The 18755-nt window shown below is 30.1% G+C and overlaps 2 protein-coding genes across 8 annotated transcripts in view; one reads left to right on the plus strand and one right to left on the minus strand.

The window, feature by feature from the left end:
• Nucleotides 1–15881, minus strand: part of LOC106689374 (nuclear receptor coactivator 5) — a 47196-nt gene extending 31315 nt beyond the window's left edge. For 4 of the 7 annotated variants that reach the window (XR_010844883.1, XR_010844882.1, XR_010844884.1 and 1 more), the window contains exons 1-10: nt 15720–15881; nt 15529–15637; nt 15324–15431; nt 11327–11453; nt 10409–10734; nt 9521–9725; nt 9220–9419; nt 7183–7292; nt 4365–4482; nt 924–944 (exon numbers count right to left, since the gene is read on the minus strand). Coding sequence is in view for 4 of the 7 variants with exons in the window: in XM_067052567.1 (XP_066908668.1) it covers nt 924–944; nt 4365–4482; nt 7183–7292; nt 9220–9419; nt 9521–9725; nt 10409–10734; nt 11327–11453; nt 15324–15431; nt 15529–15637 (1324 nt within the window). In the remaining 3 variants the exon portion in view is untranslated. The remainder of the gene's footprint in view (nt 1–923; nt 945–4364; nt 4483–7182; nt 7293–9219; nt 9420–9520; nt 9726–10408; nt 10735–11326; nt 11454–15323; nt 15432–15528; nt 15638–15719) is intronic. The other 3 variants (XM_067052566.1, XM_067052565.1, XM_014434314.3) reach the window with 3 other exon arrangements.
• A 278-nt stretch (nt 15882–16159) lies between these two features.
• The window catches only part of LOC106689378 (F-box only protein 25), a 17130-nt gene continuing 14534 nt past the window's right edge, over nt 16160–18755 (plus strand). Inside the window, exon 1 of the mRNA XM_014434321.3 lies at nt 16160–16382. Coding sequence (XP_014289807.1) covers nt 16261–16382 — 122 coding nt within the window. The 5' untranslated portion in view covers nt 16160–16260. The remainder of the gene's footprint in view (nt 16383–18755) is intronic.

Consider the following 18755-nt stretch of genomic DNA (forward strand, 5'->3'; position numbering starts at 1 on the left):
CATTTGATTGCACTACTTTCCATCTCATAATTTTAATCTAAACTCATTTCAAAGAGCATGAAGTAGTAAAAAAAAAAAAAAATATATATATATATATATATATATAGTATAAAAACAATTTAGAACCTGAGACATAAAATAAAACGTTTACATAACAGAACTAACTGGGTGTAAATCATTTAAGAACTTTTAGAGATCTTACATAAGTAACAAACAAACATTACATTTTTATTTATATAGTTTATAAGTCAAGGCAGGATAGCATTTGTTTTATATATATATACTTATAAACATAAAGCAAATTATTCACCAACATGTGGAGATAACTCTTTTAGTGCCGAATGATGATCTCATCGTTCATAGTATTTGGGAATATGAAAACTTCTAACCATTTGATATATATGCCATAACATCTTGCCATTCAATAAATACGATAAATAGTACACACTATATATATTTATGACATTTTACTGTTGTTGGTAATTTTAGCAAAAACCGTGAACAATGAAATATTGTTATTCAGCACTAAAATGGTTAAGGCCAACTCTATTTACACAGGACGATCTTAAAAAAAAAAAAAAAAATTAAAATTTCTGGTTATTGATTTAGGCAAGCAAGTATTCTTGACAGAGAAGTCAGAACTTGGTATAATCCTTGTAGGATGGCAAGTGCTCTGCTTGCCCTTCCACTGATATAGAAAGACTTAATTAAGAGATTTAGAAGAAAAAAAAAAAAAAAAAAAAACCAACAGTAGTTCAACCCATGAAGAATTAAAAAAAAAAAAAGCTAGATATTTAAAGTATTATATAGTAATGTAAAAATAAATATAATATAATGAATACAAACAGAAAACTTTTCTCTAACATTGTATCAACATTTATGGATCTAATAACATAAAAAATAAACTTATGAATTCAACATACCTGAGGAAGATCCTATGTCCTCTATGAATTAAATTCACATAAATAAACAAAGAAATTTGAACAAAAAAATTTCAAAATATAATCCTTAAAATAGATGAAAATATTGAGAAATAATGGTTAACAACAAACAGATTGTGATTCCGAGAGTTCCCTAAAGTAAATAGGCTTTTAACTGTATATCTGGCTCTCGAAAATAGATAAAAGATAAAGATTAACTGGTTGTATTACGGAAGGCAATATTCATTTTTAAAGGTAACTAAACATTAGTCAGCAATAATTATTGAATACACATTTTTAGTTTTAGGTTAACTTCTCATCCATGATTATAATTAATAAATGAAGCCAACAGCAAAGGGCTAATTTGTCATTTATAAACAGAAGTTAAGGATTTATGATTAATGAGAAACTACAACTATTTTTTGGAAAAAGATACTTATACTATATAAACGAAAATAAGAGTTTCAAATGAATGATAGAAACTGTTATCTTATATAGAGAAGTACTAGGAAATTTTCAGTATCTTAATAGTTGAAATATTTGACACACAACCTAAGTGGAGTAACTCTTGATCCATTCCTTTATTCTCCAATTTTAGTTCATCATTGCAAATGCATTAACCTGTTGACAATTTATCTCACGACGGTCACAGATAGAGCGTCAAGTACTATTCAGCTTGTCTTGTGTCATGCACTGGCAGAGTAAGGTGTTCAAACTGTTTAGCCTACTGAAGATATCTAAGACTATAGCTAGGTTCTTTGCTTCCTCTGTTTTCTAAGATTATTTTAACTGAAGAAGGAGAAGTGGTTTAGTTTTGAATTCAGTAAGCCGTCGACTTTGAAACTGATCATACAATCCTTTGTACCAGAGGTTAGTGCTTCATCAGTTCTGACTAATAACACAATACCACAAGGAAGCACTAAGTCCAAGCAACAGTAGTAGCCCTTCCTCTACTCCTACACAGCTCAGATTGACAGAAAGACATTTCATTAATATTATTCTGCCAACTGCCGATAAGGCCAAACCGCATAAAGTTAGTGTAGTGTGCTGTTTGAAATGAATAAGTAGAAAAAAATGAGGAAGCAAACAAGATATTACTGCCCGGATTGTGACATTGGCGTGTATATCATATATTTAAAATCTATCATACACTAACTACTAACAAGGTATGTATAAAATACATTTTTTTTTACATGTTAAAGTATTACTGAACATGAAAACACTAGACATTTTATACTAGACCACAATTCGTAATTTTGCCACACCGTGAAAGGGTTAAATGTATTGAATAAATAAAAGTAAGATCAATGATTCATAGGAAACTTAAAAACTTAATTTAATAAAAAAAACTGTCCACCCATAAAAATATTGATATTTAAAATATTAATACCACTTACATTATTGAATTATGACATGTAAAAGACATAATATATTTTGTTTTTTTTAACCATCTGTTTCAGAGTACAATGTAACAATGCCAAGCTCTCAATTGTTTCCAGCTGACCATCAACAGATTACTTAAACTCTAGAAATACTGAAGCATTTCTTATATTATAAACAATTTTGAAATTAGCACTAACTATCCTTGCTAATTCATGCTCACATCAGACTAAATCAAACTAAGATAGCAATGAATGCCAGGTACTACTACTAGTGAAGTTTGGAAATCCAGATGAGCAGAGGACGGTGGGACTGGGTGGTTTGCAGACGGGTCTCTCTTTTGTTTTAGAACAAGAGCCTGAAGAGAAAAAAGCAGCTGCCTTAATAGGCACATAGCTAGTTCACCCCAATTTTTTGATTAATTTAATGAAAACTAGGTATAAATACTAATCAAAATTGATGCATCTGCCAAGTATAGGTAGGGGAAATAAAAAATAGAACTGTTTTAAAAAAATTGATTTTTTGTTCGGAAATCTATTTCTTTAAAACTACCAACAACACTAGAAAACTCAAGAGAATATCATTTAAAGTAGAGTAAATTTGCTCAAATATGAACTATTAAAGGTAAATAGAGCTATTTACCTTTAATAGTTCAAGAGATATAGAAGTTCATTGAAAAATCAGGAGATACACAAGTTCACAGAAAAATCAGAATTTATTTTGAGAAATCTATATCTCAAAAACTATTCAACGTCTATAAGCACTCAAATTAAAGCTAGTTTTATGTACTACAAAGTAGTGTATGATATGTACCTTCATAGGAGTAGTAGTTTTCATGATTTATTTGCTATTATACAATAAATTGATTTATAGCTTTCTGACAAAATTTCATGTGAAAAATTTATATTCATAAGAAAATATCATACTACTTTAATATAATCCATCTATCAATCAATACTATTTAATATAATCAACTAGTACCCCATGAATATACATGTAATAAGCTACTTTATAGTAAGTTAAATTACCTTCATTTTGAGTGCTGGGAGACATAGGTATGTCTTATGGTTCGAGAGATATATGTATGTCTTATGGTTCCAGAGATATATTTTTTCAAAAATTTTGTCAGAATAACTAGAAGTTAACATTTTATAAATTTATTTTGTCAAATATCATTAAAACTAATACTCCTACAAAGTTAAACATAATAAACTACTTTATAGTAAATTTAACCAGCTTTAATTTGAGTGCTGACAGAAATCTGTACGATGAATGATTCCTGAGAAATATTTTTTCATAATTAAAATTTTTGTCCTAACACCTATAAATCAATTTATTTTAGAAAATATCATGGAAACTATAACTTCTTCGAAGATAAACGTCACACAGTACCTTAAACTAGCTTTAATTTGAGTGGTAATAGACATTTGTATGTCAAATGAATGGAAGATATAGATTTCTCAAAAAGCTGTATCTTGTGAAATATTGAATGTAAATATCTTCATTAGAGCTCATATTTCAGCAAATTTACTCGACTTTAATTGATGTTCTCTTAAGTTTTCTAGTGTTGTTAGTAATTTTAAAGAAATAGAGCTCACAATGAAAAATAATTTTTTTTAAAAAGTTTAGAAACTGCCACCATTTTTTCTTTCCCCCTTCTTATACTTGGCAGACTCATAAATTAAGCCTAGTAATTATAAATAGTTTGCATTAAATTAACAAAAAATTGGGGTGAACTTATTCCCTTTTTTCTCACTGGCTATTGTACTACCTGTCTTTGCAAATCTTTCTAACTAAATCTCTCAACATTGAACAGAGAAAAAGGTGGGGAAAATATAGAGGTACTTAATTAGGATTAGGATATGTATGAGGTTTATATCAAATGTATAGCCGAAGAACAAAGTTTGAAGTTATCAGCAATCCCATATGGTATTAAGAGGGCTACTAAAAATAAAAATTAACTAGCTATAAAGGGAGAAAAAAAAAATAATAAGAAGGTATTTACAAACCCTACCAAAGAAAAAAACAAAATTATAAAAAGTACAAAGCTGTTATTTCACTAACCTGGATGGTTTTGAGGTTCCAACTTCAGCTTTTCTTGTATTAAAAATTGTACAAGAATATCATATTGGGTTGCAGTCAACTGCCGTCCATTTAAAACTTGAGTCAGTAAGTGTCTCACCTGAAAAAAATATAAAATAATTACTATAGGACAAATACAACTTTACAATGTCTATAAAATATTATATTTACTATTTTAATATATATATATATTAGGAAGTATAGTTTTAAATATATTAGAAAAACTATTTTTTTTTTTTTTTTTTTAAACCACTTTGAGAGTCATAATTTTTTTAAACCAAGCCTTATTACACATCTGCACCAGTGAGTAGTAATACCAGAAACAGATGGGATTTATTAGTATGCTCCAAAAAAAAAAAAAATAATAATAATAATAATGTGAACCGCTAAAATCCATGAAGGGTCAGGGGTTCAGTACTTTGTAAGGAAGTGTTTTTTTAGAACAATGGGTTATACAATGTGATGATCCACTCTTTTTATTTTATTAAGATACTTTGCTTGTCGAGATGTGTAGGTCGCAGTTCCGTAGCTAAATACACTGCTCCAGCTCTCAAACTGGTCCAAAGTTGGTGTACTGGCTCATCAACAGTCGAAATATCAAAAAGCCAAGATGGCCTCACTGGCACTTATTAAGGGCAGACAGGGTCTAGTTATTTTAATGAATTATGCGAGCCGACTAATTAGCAACAATTTATATTCAAGTCGAAACGCATAAATGGTCTGGTTTCGGACTTTAATGCTGATTAACACACTAAAAATGTCTAAACTATTACATTATAAACGCAGACAGGGCTGGTTAGACACTATGATGGCCACTAATTAGCAGGAACTGACCTAAAAATGAAGATGGTCAGCCTGTTGCTAAGGGACGTTATCTACCCTTAGCAACTGTCTCTAATACTTAATTATAACACAAAAATATAAATACACATTTTTCTTCTCAAATAACTAAATTCCACTTAAAATAATATAAATAAAAATAAATGTAATTAAATTAAACACTAATATTTCTTAAATACTATTTACAATAAAACACAAAATAATTATAAAGTATAGCGTTAACAATATATACAATGATCAAAAAAAGTATTCGTACACCATTTATTTTTTAATTTAATAAACTTTATTTTCATCAAACACTATTAAATTTTTTTCTGTGCAACTCTCTTTGAAAAATAAATATTTACATGAAACAAACAAGGCATAAATTACAAATATAGTTATTATATTTAAAAAAACAAGTTTTTCTGGGGCCAAAAAAGTATTCATACAGTTAAATATTATTTCATTATTATAAAAAAATTGTAAATAACTAATATATATGTAAATAACTTAGTATTTTGTGTGAAGTCCCTTGGCTTTTACTATAGCCTCACACGTACTAGACATCGATTCCACCAGGTTTTGAGCCACCTTCCCAATTTTTTTCCATGCCGTCTTCAACTTCACTATTAGTTCTTGTTTATTTGAACATTTAAAAGTCCAAACTTAATTGAAATGCAATATGTCTACATACATGTCTGCTTGTTATAATACCATTGATTATGAGTAGTTCTCCAACTCATGCAGCTCCAAACCATGATAGAACCGCCTCCATAATTAACTGTGGGAACAATGTTCTTTTGATTCAGTGCCATTTTGGATTTCCTCCACACATATCCTTTCCATCAGATCCAGAAATATAAAATTTGCTCTCATCTGAGAACAAAATATTTTTCCAAAATTCCAAAGGCTTGTTAACATTTTCTTTAGTGAAATTCAACCTCTTGAGCCTGTTTTTCTCAGTAATAAATGGCTTTTTCCTGGGTGATGTTCCTTTGTAGCCTCCCTTATGAAGCACATTTCTTATAAATAAGATGGTCAGGGTTGCAGTCAAAAAAAGAACAAATAGTTTAAAACTATTTAAACAGCTGGCCACCTCCTCCCCACTTCTGCTTTACTGTCGCCTTCTGTTCAACCTTTCGCTTAGAACAGGTAGGTTGTCCTGATTTGTTCTTTGCTCATTTATTATCATTTAATATCATTATTATTATTTTTATTTATTCTTTCAAGACGTTTATTTAATCTTTACTTTCTTCTTCTTCTTTTATTTTTTTCCCCCTGTATTGTTTTACGTACGTCTCCTGTACTTTTTTAACTGTATATTTTACGTTTTTTTAAATTTTTACTCTTGCCATTGTTACTTATTTTTTATTCTTATCATTGTTAATTCAAGTTTATTTTATACTGATACTATTTTATGTCTTCCTTCCTTCTATTTATATGTAATTTCTTATCACTTTATGTTTACATAATATTTATCCTACCTTAAATTACCTTATTGTTGTAATATTCTCAGTTTTTTTTTTTTTTAACTTTTTAGCCCTGATGAAGCCTTGGAAAGTTTTTTTTTAAATATAATTACATTTTTACTAAATATCTTGTTTTTTTTTTTGTTTTTTTTCATGAAAATTTGTATTTGTTAAAGAGAGTTGCACAGTAAAAGCTTGAATAATTTTTTATAAAAATAAAGTGTATTCGACTAAAAAATAAATGGTGTACGAATACTTTTTTTTTTTTTTTTATCACCGTATATATATATGATTGACATATAAATATAAATATATGATTGACTATAAGTTAATTTGAAGGAAATCATTAGGACTGCGGTCAAAAAGGAAGATAGAATAGTTGATAACTCGTTTTCTTCCTTCTTGACCATAGTCCTGACCATCACTTAATAAAAAAAATTGTTTTAAGCTTAACTTTTATACTGATATTTATAAAGGACATTAACTAGAAAAATAGAAGGATAGTTTACCTGCTCTGGGAGACTATTTGGCCCACCTTTCTCTCTACACTGGCGGGTGTACGACTCATAATTTCGAAGTAACAAAGTAACAGCATCTTCAAGGGCCATGTTCCTGTGCTCTTTAATAAAATAAAATTAATCAATATTTAAAGAAAACATATTTTTAATAAAGTATTGAACATAATGTAATAACAATTTCTTAAGCAGATAGTGACTAGCTTGCCAACAAATATGACATAAGTAAATCAAGATTAATTATAGACATAACATAATGAGAGAACTGTTTATTCAGACCAAAGTGCACTCCAGAAGGGGAAAACATACACCAGCCAGGATAACAATTATTTTATACTGAGGACGATTATGAAAAATAATTAAGATTAAAAAAAAAAAGTGAGCCATTTGAAAAACCAAGATATTGATTTGAAAATGGACAGTAAATCTGAAACATCGTCAAAATGATAATAAAAGGATGGCAAGAGTTTTAAGAGCATTTTTATTTCCGGGAAATTGTTATATATAAAGATGTTGCTGAGAAGGTAAGTTAAAATCTCACTTTATTACAAAAATACAAATTTCTCTTAGTAAAATATCAAATTAAAATACTAGTAACAATAATATTTATAATTTTTAACCAATAATTGAGAGAAAGAAATATCTTTAAATTAAATATAATTTTTAAAATGAAAATTTAGTGATCAATTTATATGAAGCACAATACTACACATTCTACATATTTTCCCAGTCCTCTTTTGGCAATAATAAACCTCAGTGTCTTTTTCAATTGCCTAAAATGTAAGGGTTTTCATCATCTTTTAGTCCATCTTAAGGACAATTAGATACACAGCCAGGTTTTTATGCAAGTTTTCTAAAAACATGCCAATATTCTTGAATTATAATGTGTTGTCTAAAATCTACATATGTTATTTTCCAGAAAGGCTTGGAATATTTTTATGGAACCCAAAAATCTAGATGTATGGACAATTCTTAATGCAAAGATGGAATCACCGTTTTTGTACTTATATGGAAAATCTCATTAAGACTAAATTTTGATTGAACCGATCTATTAACACATTCTACTAGAACTTGTATTCTATTTTTTTTCTACTTAGATACTATAATGTATCCTTGGACCACAACAGTTTGAAATTATAATTACAATACTGTTATTCCATTTTGCAATTATTAGGTCTTCAATGTTCTGAATTGAAATGGAACCTCTGTGTTCTTTGATAACATTTGTGCGTTATCCAAATAACACTCTACTTTTAACTCACTCAGCAGCTAATTTTCTGGAAGATAGTTTATGTTAAATTCATTGTTATTACCACTTTTAACACAAACTATTGAATCAGTAAACTGAAAACATTACAAGTACTACAAGAAAAGGGCGCAAGCAGATGTGAATGTACTCTGGTGGGTTACACTAAGGGTTCTGAGAAAAAGAAGTAAATAACTGTTTTTACCCTCACTGCTTATGTTTCTGGATATGCAGCTTGGCAGTATATCAACCAGAAATAGATTCCGATATTTCTTATTTTCTATAAATTATCCAAAACTAATGAAATGTTACAAGAGAGAAATAAGTATGAGAGTGGTGTGGTTCAATTCATGAAACTAATGTAAATAAATTAAAGTTAAAAAAAATGTAATTAGCTGAGAAGACATTATTTTGATGTTGCCAGGAATAAAACCATCAACAAGTTTGAGCATCCTGGTTTGCATAGCAGTGTTTTGAATTTAGTTGAGAAAAACTCAATAAACATACAACCAATAACTCCAATGACAAACAATCTGATTAAATATATGTATATATAGTTGACCGTAAAGATTTAAATATAAGATGGTCAGGGTTGCGTTAAAAAAAAAGAACAAATAGTTTAAAACTTTTTTTTTATAACAAATAAAAATTGTTTTAAACTATTTGTTCTTTTTTTGACCGCAACCCTGACCATCTTCTTATATTTAAATCTGATTAAATCTTGGTCATTAAGATGGAAAACTAAAACCAAGCAACTAACATTACAATGAATCTAAGAACCTTACCTTGAGGCCTGCCATGGAGGATGTGAAGGGTAAGGCTACCATTTATCTGGTGGACATGAGTTATAACAACTGCATAGAGGGTACCACGAGATGCAATGTTAGCTAGCACCCGAGCGAGAGGCACAGCTTCGTGGGGAAACAACACATCAACACTAAATCCTAGTGATGACATCCTTCGCTCTATTACTTCTCCATACTCTCTGAAAATATAGATAAAGATATAATAAAAATGTATATATTATAAATTTTTGTTAAATCAGTGAAAACTGATGAATTCCAACAAAAATTAAGCAAGACTTACGTGAGAGACTTGTCAACTACAATGATCTCAATATCATTTGTTCTTTCATTGTTTGAAACGGAGACTGGTTCGATCGGGTGCGTTGGTGGTCTTTCATTTGCATAAGGCGCAGGTGGCCCATCTCTCATTCTTGGTTCAAATGCTTTTTCATTTAAGCCTCCACCGCCACCACCACCACCGCCTCCCCCACCCCATCCAAATTTACCTAACAAACATTATTGTTAGTTATTTATGACAAATTTCCAAATGTTAGAGATATCTAAAACATAAAATCATTCCTTAAAGAACTTATTAAGATTTATCCAATCAATGCTTTGTTCAAAATGAAGCAATCTCTGGCACTCCCTAATAATGAATAACAGGAACAACACTATTATTATTAACTTACTCTTATCCATAGGGTTCAACAAGGAAGTTAAGTTCTAATTAGTTTATTAAGGTGTACAAACATTTCTGCAATGCTCAGCATTCTCACTGATTGACAACTGACAAGAAGTTCAAAGAAACAGAGAACGAGCACAAAAAATATTCATTTTTTAACTTAATTTTTAAATCGATTGTTTATCATTTTTTTTTTCAAATCAATTTAAGTACAAAACTAAACTTCTTCAATTGTTTTATAAAATAAATATTTGCCTTATAAATATATATAAATTTTTTTCAATAAATTTCAAAATATTTCTCTATGTTATACAAAAAAAAAAAAAAAAACTTTATCTGGTAAAACTATTTTGTCTCTTAGAAGTTATGTCGAAAGAATCAAAATTAGACAGCTAGAAACCAGATATAAATTTCCTTTTATTATTGAGATTTTAGAAAGTGAAATCTGCACATCTTCAGATAATGATCCATTAAGTAAAAAAAAAAAATCAATATAAGTAACTTTACCAGAACTTTCCCTGAAGCCAGTAGGTGTGGCAAGAGAGAAATCTCTGGCACCAGATGGTCCATAAGATGGTTCCGAAGACCTAAAGGGAGGTTCGTTCCTTGGTGGGTAGTCTCCACGATCTCTAAATTCAGGGCCTCCGCGGTCACTTCTGAAATCTCCAGAGGGCCTCCCACCAAATCCAGGTTCTCCATCATAACCTCCTCGTCCACCACCACCACCACGCTCATTGTTGTACATGTTACCTCCTCTATCTCCTCCTCCCCTATAACCACCGCGCCCCCCTCCCACACCACCTCTTCCTCCTCCAGTACTATCTCTGCCTCCCCTGGGAACAAAGGATAAAAATTAAGAACACACCAATTAATACAAATTCAATTACAGAATATATCATGAGTCAAGAAAATGTTTTTATCTTCTAGTAACATTTAACTAGAAGTACTTTTTTTTTACTGGTCAGTTTTATAATTGCAAACATCACCATCTACCAACTATGGGAAAATATACTTTACTTCTGGGAACCCTGAAGAACTCTCCAAAATAGTTTAGGTTTTCAGATGGCCTTGCAAAGATAATTAACTTAAAAGAAATAACAGCAGAACTTAAATAACAGAAAATAAGGTAGGTAGAATTAAATATGACCAGCCACCTTATAACTCTATATCATAAATATCATCAATTTGATAATTTCATCTTTTAAAAAAAGATTCCAATTGATGTAATAAATGAAAACTACTTCCAATTTCATCTAAGAATGAATACAATAATTGGAATCTTTTTTTAAAAGGAATTTTTGAGCAGTTAAAATGTTTATTTGAAAATAAATTGTAAAATGTTTCCTCTGAAGCACTGTCTTATATGTAATACCTTAATATTTATTTTGATTTAAATAGGCAATCATCAAATGAAAACTGCTTTACCTTCCTCCTCCAATGGGTGACCTATCCCTGCCACTTGGAGGATCTTCTTTAGGACCACCTCCACCACCGCTGCCGCCAACACCACCACCACCACCCCCTTGCTTTGGGTGTCTTGCAATTTGAACATCTGAAAGAATAATTAAAACAACTTTATTATTAATGGAAAACCACAATGTTAAGCATGCTCACCAGCTAACAGTGAAATTCTTGTTAGAACAAGCCTTATATTTATGCGTTTCTAGACATTCTCCATTACCATTATTTTTCTAAAATCTTTGGCTTCTCAAAGTAATCAAACAACACTATGAACTACTCTTATTTCCTGAAATTTGTTTCCCCTCTTATCTCTTCAAGTTAAAAATCAAATATTTTATATTTATCCATTGTTCATAATGCAAATGAGAAATAGTTAATTATTTAAAACCCTGCAGTGATTTGTCTAATGATTATCAATAGTAATAGTCCGGAAGGTTGTATGAGTTGCTATTGAGTGACTGTTAAAAATTGTCATGTGATTATTAATGTTAGTTATAATAAAAGTTTCATATTTTATATCAATAATAATAAACTAAGAAATGCTCTAAGTACAGGGTTTATTATTATACAGCAAAGTTCTTCAAGTCATGAAGTCTATTCAATTATCTCAAAATAATGTCTAAAGAGACATTTCATTAATACTGTAAGAGACATGAAAATTAGTTCGACTTGAGAGGAACTTTGGGAAAAAGAACTTAGGTCGCTGACAGAGGTAGAAAGAAATTACAGCCAACTGGACTACGAAGCCATAGCTATCCTCTATGCAGTGAACAAGTTCCATCTTTACTTTTTTGGACGAAAATTTACTCTGGTGACTGACAATGGTACCTTAAGCAGAATTTTTCATCATGATGCCAAACTACCAGTCTTATCTGCATCATGTCTACTCTGTTATGCAACAATCCTTAGCAGATTTGATTATGTCATAAAACATAAGAAAGCTGTAGAAAATGTTCATGTTGACTACTTTTCACGGGCACCAGTGCCTGCTAAGTTGCCAGTATTAGATGTTGATGATATAATCCACCAACAAAGTATTGATCAAGTATCAACTGACTTGATATCAGCTAAGTCAATTGGAGTAGCAAACCACAAAGACTGTAAATTGTAATTGTCAAAACTTCTTAAACAGTTACAGAATGGCGAAGTTTAAGATAAACAATTTTCTGAACAAGATGGAGTGATTTTCAAAGGCCTTTAAGCTGAACTACATTCTACCCATATTATCCAACATCCAAAATGAAAAGTCTGGACAGAAGATGTTGTTTTTGGACCAACATTGATCATGACATTGAGGCATTTGTGCGCCATTTAGTGCCCCCCTACACCCATGGGATGAAACAACTTTAAATTTTCAACGTGTCCACACCGGTTATGCTGGATCCAAGGAGGAGAGGTCTTCCAATAAACGGCAAAGAAGTGACTAGCCTGCTGAAAACACTTCCCATCCCAGGACTCAACAGCAACTATCACCTCCAGGGAGGGAGGGTCATACTGGCAATCCCTACTGTACAACGTTTTCCACTAAACAATGAACCAGCCATGCCAGAGGTTCCAGTAATTGAGGTAGTAGCCAAACCAGTACTAGCCCGATCAAGGCTGCAGCAGTCATGGCAACCACCAGCTTACTTGAGAGACTACGTTTAATTGATAAATTAGAATTACTTACTACTTAGTATTATATTCTATTATTACTTTTTTTGGATTGACAGATGAACTCTTAGGTTCATGCTACTTACTATTATGTTATTGTGTAATATAGGTTGTATTAGGTCTTTTAATTAGTGTGGGAGATTGTAGTGTTTGTCTAATGATTATCGACAGTAATAGTCCAGAATGTTTCATGAGTTGCTATCAAGGGCGTGTTAAAAATTGTCAAGTGATTATTAATGTTAGTTACAACAAAATTTTCATATTTTATGTCAATATTTATAAACTTAGAAATTTACAGTGATTATTATTTAATTCCATGTCAAAGTTTACTATAAACCAACAAAATTAGAAGTACCTTACAGGAAGCCATTTCGAAAATACGGCATTTAACCCCTATCAATTTATGTCAATGAGGATAACAGCACTTAATTAGGTGCTGTTCAAACTAGACACAAAAATCAATAACTAAACAATGCTAATATACATTTTTTTTTTAATTAAATGAAAATTCTAATAGAAGCTGTGTAGCATTTTAGGATTCAACTAACATTAACATTTGTGGCAGAGGCGAACATGTTTCAGTAACTGAATTATAGTTTCTGGTGTGTTGTGAGCCAGAAACAGGAATTCTAATTATTAAAAATTTAATTTTTAAGTTAAACTAAAGTTGGCAAGTTGTAAAGGCTAGGCTAGTAAATAGTTTTAATAACAGATGACACTCTTAGTCCTTGGATACCATATCAACAGTTTTAACTACTGTTATCAGATAACTACTGAATGTTATCAGTCAGACCTCTAATATTTCATAACTCAAATCTGTCAATCAGAACTGGGCATGTACTGGTCCTAAATAAAACTAATACTAAATTGTTATGAATAAAATTTCCAGTTAATAATGGTTCATTAATAAATAAACATTATATCCACAATAATTTAGTTATAGTTGTATTTATAATTAATTTTTGCCCAGCTCTGCCATCAATCAGTCTTTTATATATAATTCTGTAAGTAGAAATACCTAACCTACAATGATAATATAAAACAGTTTCAACGGCAAGGCAAAAGGGAATAGCTTAACAGGCAGGTTCTGCTGAAAGGTACATCAAACTGATAAATCCAAATTAATTTGAAGAGATATTAAATTAATAATACAAATTAGTTTTAACTAAACATTGTATTTCAAAATCCTATATCAATAAATAACTTAAATAAAAAAATTGCAAACCTTTTACTTTCTTTTCAAGTTATGGCAGGTAAAGCACTGTTTAGTGGTCCCTAACGACAACATATAACATATGAGAGAATTAAATCAGATGGAAGTAACGTAAAAGTTACTATAGAAACTAAAAAAAAAAAAATGAACTTTACTATTTTGTTTAATTATGATGTTGATTGTTTTATTTGTTTCTTTGTATTGTTTACTCGGGGTTTGGTCCATGAACAAAGAAACGTCTCGAAACAATTGTTTAAGGATTGTTCAGATAAAGTAGTTGGCTAAATCACAAACAAAAATTCACTAACACAAATCTTTTATACCTTAACAGAGTTTTTCTTGGTTTTGGAAGAATTGCATAGTAGAGAAGAATTTTTGAGCTATAATTCAGTTCTTTATAGGGGTTTTTGGACCCAAAAGATATTCAGGAATGATATGGAAGGGATACGAAGTATTTGATTCTGAATCACTAGTTTAATTAAACAAATAATCCACATCTTAAATTAAAAAGAAAATTATCATATTAATGTTTTCACTACTATTGTTCAGAGGTTTAAAGAGACACATAGAGAATGCTGTACGTTAAGCTTCTTTTAAAATAATTACATTCTATTAATTAACTTATCTCATCTTCAACTATGACTGTTGTTGGAGGACAAAATATCACTACCAAGAGTAAAAGGTAACATTCAACCATGAGGAATAATCTCATAATCAGATGACATGATTCTGAAAGGTTTTCGAGACCATTGAACATTACTATAAAAAAATTTTACTTCAATATATGTTAAAACTAATGCCCGTAAACATTGCTAAAACTTGTATTTGGTGCATTATAATTATTGATATATTGAAGAATACAATACAAGAAAATAGAATTCCAATTAAATACTACATTGCAACTGAGAATCCCACACGAAATCATAATATTACTAAATTAGTTCTGAGAGTTTAGTGCAGCATAAAATGATTAAATGATAGTAAATTAAAACTAAACCTGAGGTCAGTCATGCATAATAAACTTGAAACACTTAAACAAAGCTCCAAACTAATGAAATGCTAAAGTAACAATTACAATACAAACACTAAGCATACCTAATCTTCGTCCGAAGTGCTGGGTTCCATGTAGATCCTTGATTGCACTTTGAGCTTCAGTTTCTTCAGAAAACTGCACAAATGCAAAATTTCTGTTCATCCGTATTTCTAGAAGAAAAGAAATTTAATAAACACCATGAGTTAATAGGTTAGCATGTGCTTAAATTATTGACTCCACTGATGGTATTGGATAATTATTCTTTACCAAGTATGTTCCCATATTTTGCGAATAAGTCCTCTACATCTTTTTGCTGAACAGACATATTCAACCCCCCAACATACAATCGGCTACTCTGGTTTCCTTGGGAAGCCATCTGAGACAGACAAAATAAATATATAAGAGCTACGAAGTAAGTTTTAAGAACAAAACAATAATAAAGGAACCACTGAAATCACCTTGAGGTACGAGGATTGTAAAAAATATGTCTAAGTTACGATCTCTCAAACACTCATAAAATACTGACTAACCAAACACCATTGACCAACGCTTGAGCTTGGGACAGGCTGCCGGTTGAATTGAGTTGAAAGATAGCGCAGTGTTGTCGTTTTTATTACATCATATCGAAAAAGAAATGTGTTTATTTTAATCATTAATTTTTATTAAGAAACAGCCATATTTATGTTCTATAAATGTTTATAAACTTAAAACTATTATTCATAGGTTTAGATCAATCAATTTGAAATTTTTACTAAAATTAATACATTCAATTTTGTCTTCAAACTCTTTTAAAAAATCTAACAAGATTTATATAGCAGAATATTTGATACTGAAATTTCTTTATTATATTAAAAAAAGTTGAATATTTACAAGAGGGGAAAATTGCGTCGTGAAAGTTGCAGAAATCAGCTGACTACGACAACTACATTGGTTCATTGCACTTGTAGTCTAGGCTTATTTACCTTTGTGTGAAGTTGTTGGTTAAGAGCTGTCATTGGGATGCCTTTCATTTCGAAAGATTGGAGATCCCCTGGCGAACACTGGGTTAAAACTGAGGAAGGTTGGGAGAAAAAAAAAGTTCTGGAATGTTTGAGCAGTATTAATTTAAGTGGAGACAATAGGCAAGTTATAACATAGAATTTGCTTCCTGGTTCATTACATTTTAATTGTTTCTTCTTTGAAAACAATTCTTAATCTTTGGTTAAAACTATGATTCAAGTTATTGTTTACATTATGTATCATGTTACTATTATTGTAAGTATATTAATCATGAAAATGTCTCATTCAAGTTGAATAAAATATTATACTTTTTTTTTTTAAGGGATTTAAGAGTAGACATGAGGGATATAGTTTCCATCTGTTGATCACCTAGGCATTCTAGGAAGATTGATTTTTTTTTTCAAAGGTTCCAACATGAAATAAATTATTTTAGGTGGGAATCAAATGAAAACTACTTCATACTAAGTACGTTGCCCTTTTAGGCTTAGATAACAGCAAAATTTATTTAACTTACTTCTAACCATTTATGCTTTACTTACAATTAATATTTGTTATTTTATTTAAGTTATTAAAAAGTGCTGTTTATTTATTTATTTTTATTTTTTATTTTGAAGTAATAAGATACTTTTTTCAACAATATACCCTTCATCAAATGTTGCAGTAAAACTTTTCCTTTATTTTTTTTCTCACACCATTGTACCTTATTGATTATTATTTATCTTTAACTGAGCATCGTGTTACAAAGTACTGTTATAAAAGTAAGTGGAAGATGGTCTGGGTGCGGTCAAATTAAACTCAAATAGTAATATTTTGTACTATTTTTATTTGAGCCAACGTTTCACCCCATGTTGCAGGGCTTTATCAGGGCTAAAAGATATAAACACTTAACAAGTAATTTAATAAGTAAAAAAAGTAAATGGAAAATTACAAGGGTATATAATGAAACATAAAAATTAAAGGTTATAAACAATAAATGTAAACTGAAATAGTAACAGATTAAAAGAAGAAATATTAAAGAAAGTATAAATTAAGAGATGAAAAGGGATAAGAATAAAATCAAGAAAAAAAAGGAAGAAAATGAATGAGACAGAATTCATACCTGTTTTGGCATAAGTCAAAGCCTGAATGAACCGTTTGTATTGGGAGGAGTGGGGATGGCAGTTAAGTACGTCACATTTGAAAATAATTTTAAAGTAAACAGTGTAGAAAATATTAAAATTAGATAAACAATAAATGATAACATACATAATAGAGGGGGAGAAGAAATATTTAGAAAAAAAATTAAAATTTACGTGGATAGAAAACAAAGACGAAATAAAGTTAAAATAATGGGATATAATAAATATAAATGATTGAGAAAGACATTATACTAAGTGAATGGGAATACAGAGGTATGTAAATTATATAATAGAAAAATTAATAATAAAGTAATAATGTAAGTATACTTAAGCTGGTAACACATGAATATCAATTAAAAAATAAGATACATAAATTTAAAAGAAAAAGGAAGGATAGTAAATATAAAATATAATTAAATTAAGTATGGGGTAAGAATTTAGAAAATTAAACCACAATAAATGATGTGAGAGGTAAGTGGGCTTCTGATATGCAGAACAAAGAGAAAAGAAGCATTATGAGGGTTTTATTAGGTTCAAAATGTGCTGGTATGTCTGGGAGATGCAGTCTTTATCAACTTTATGATTGACGGAATTCTCCGTTAAATTTATGTGAATGGACTCCAAGATAAGACGGTTTTTTTATGGTTGGAGACAGTAACAAAAATTGAAGGATTATGGAAATTAAAAGGTTTAAGGTGTGTTCTGATTTAAAGGCAAGTGGGTTACAGGAGTCGATATAAATTTTGTGCTAGGAAATGCGGTTCTTAAGTTGATTCTTAGTTTCGCCGATATAGAAGGAATTGGAACATGTTGAACAAGGTATCCAGTAAACTACATTGGAACGGTGTAAAAAAGGAATTGGGTCTTTTAATTTGGAAAAATATAGGAAATTTTGTTGTGGGACTTCAAGTCAAGACATAGGGTGGGAATAGTGGATCTTAAGGATTTTTTAATATTGTCAGAAAGAATGGGGACATTCGGAAGGACCTGTACTGAAAAAGAGGTGGAGTGGGTTGAGGACAGGAGGAACTGGAGTAACACGGTTAATGTAAGAATCAAGTAGTTTGTCACTTTATGAGGGAAATTAATGACTTGATTTTTTAACCATTAATCAGTTTTAATTTTCTTTTTTCACTTTAGTTTCTTATGATTGAGTAAGTGTATTTATATATTTAAAAAAAATCATATTTATATTGCTTTAAAATTTTAGTTTATATAATCTAATATTCATTGGATTGAATGCAATCATTTCTTGATAGAGACATTCTCCAAACCCAATTGAAAGTGTATTTATTTCTTAATTTGAATGCTACATGAAAACTAAACTGTGAAAGATGGATATACCAGGTCATTCAAAAAGTCCTGTCGTTTTTTTGG

Source organism: Halyomorpha halys, unplaced genomic scaffold (genome assembly GCF_000696795.3).
Source record: "Halyomorpha halys isolate HHAL.00 unplaced genomic scaffold, Hhal_1.1 Scaffold1347.1, whole genome shotgun sequence".
Classification (NCBI taxonomy): domain Eukaryota; kingdom Metazoa; phylum Arthropoda; class Insecta; order Hemiptera; family Pentatomidae; genus Halyomorpha; species Halyomorpha halys.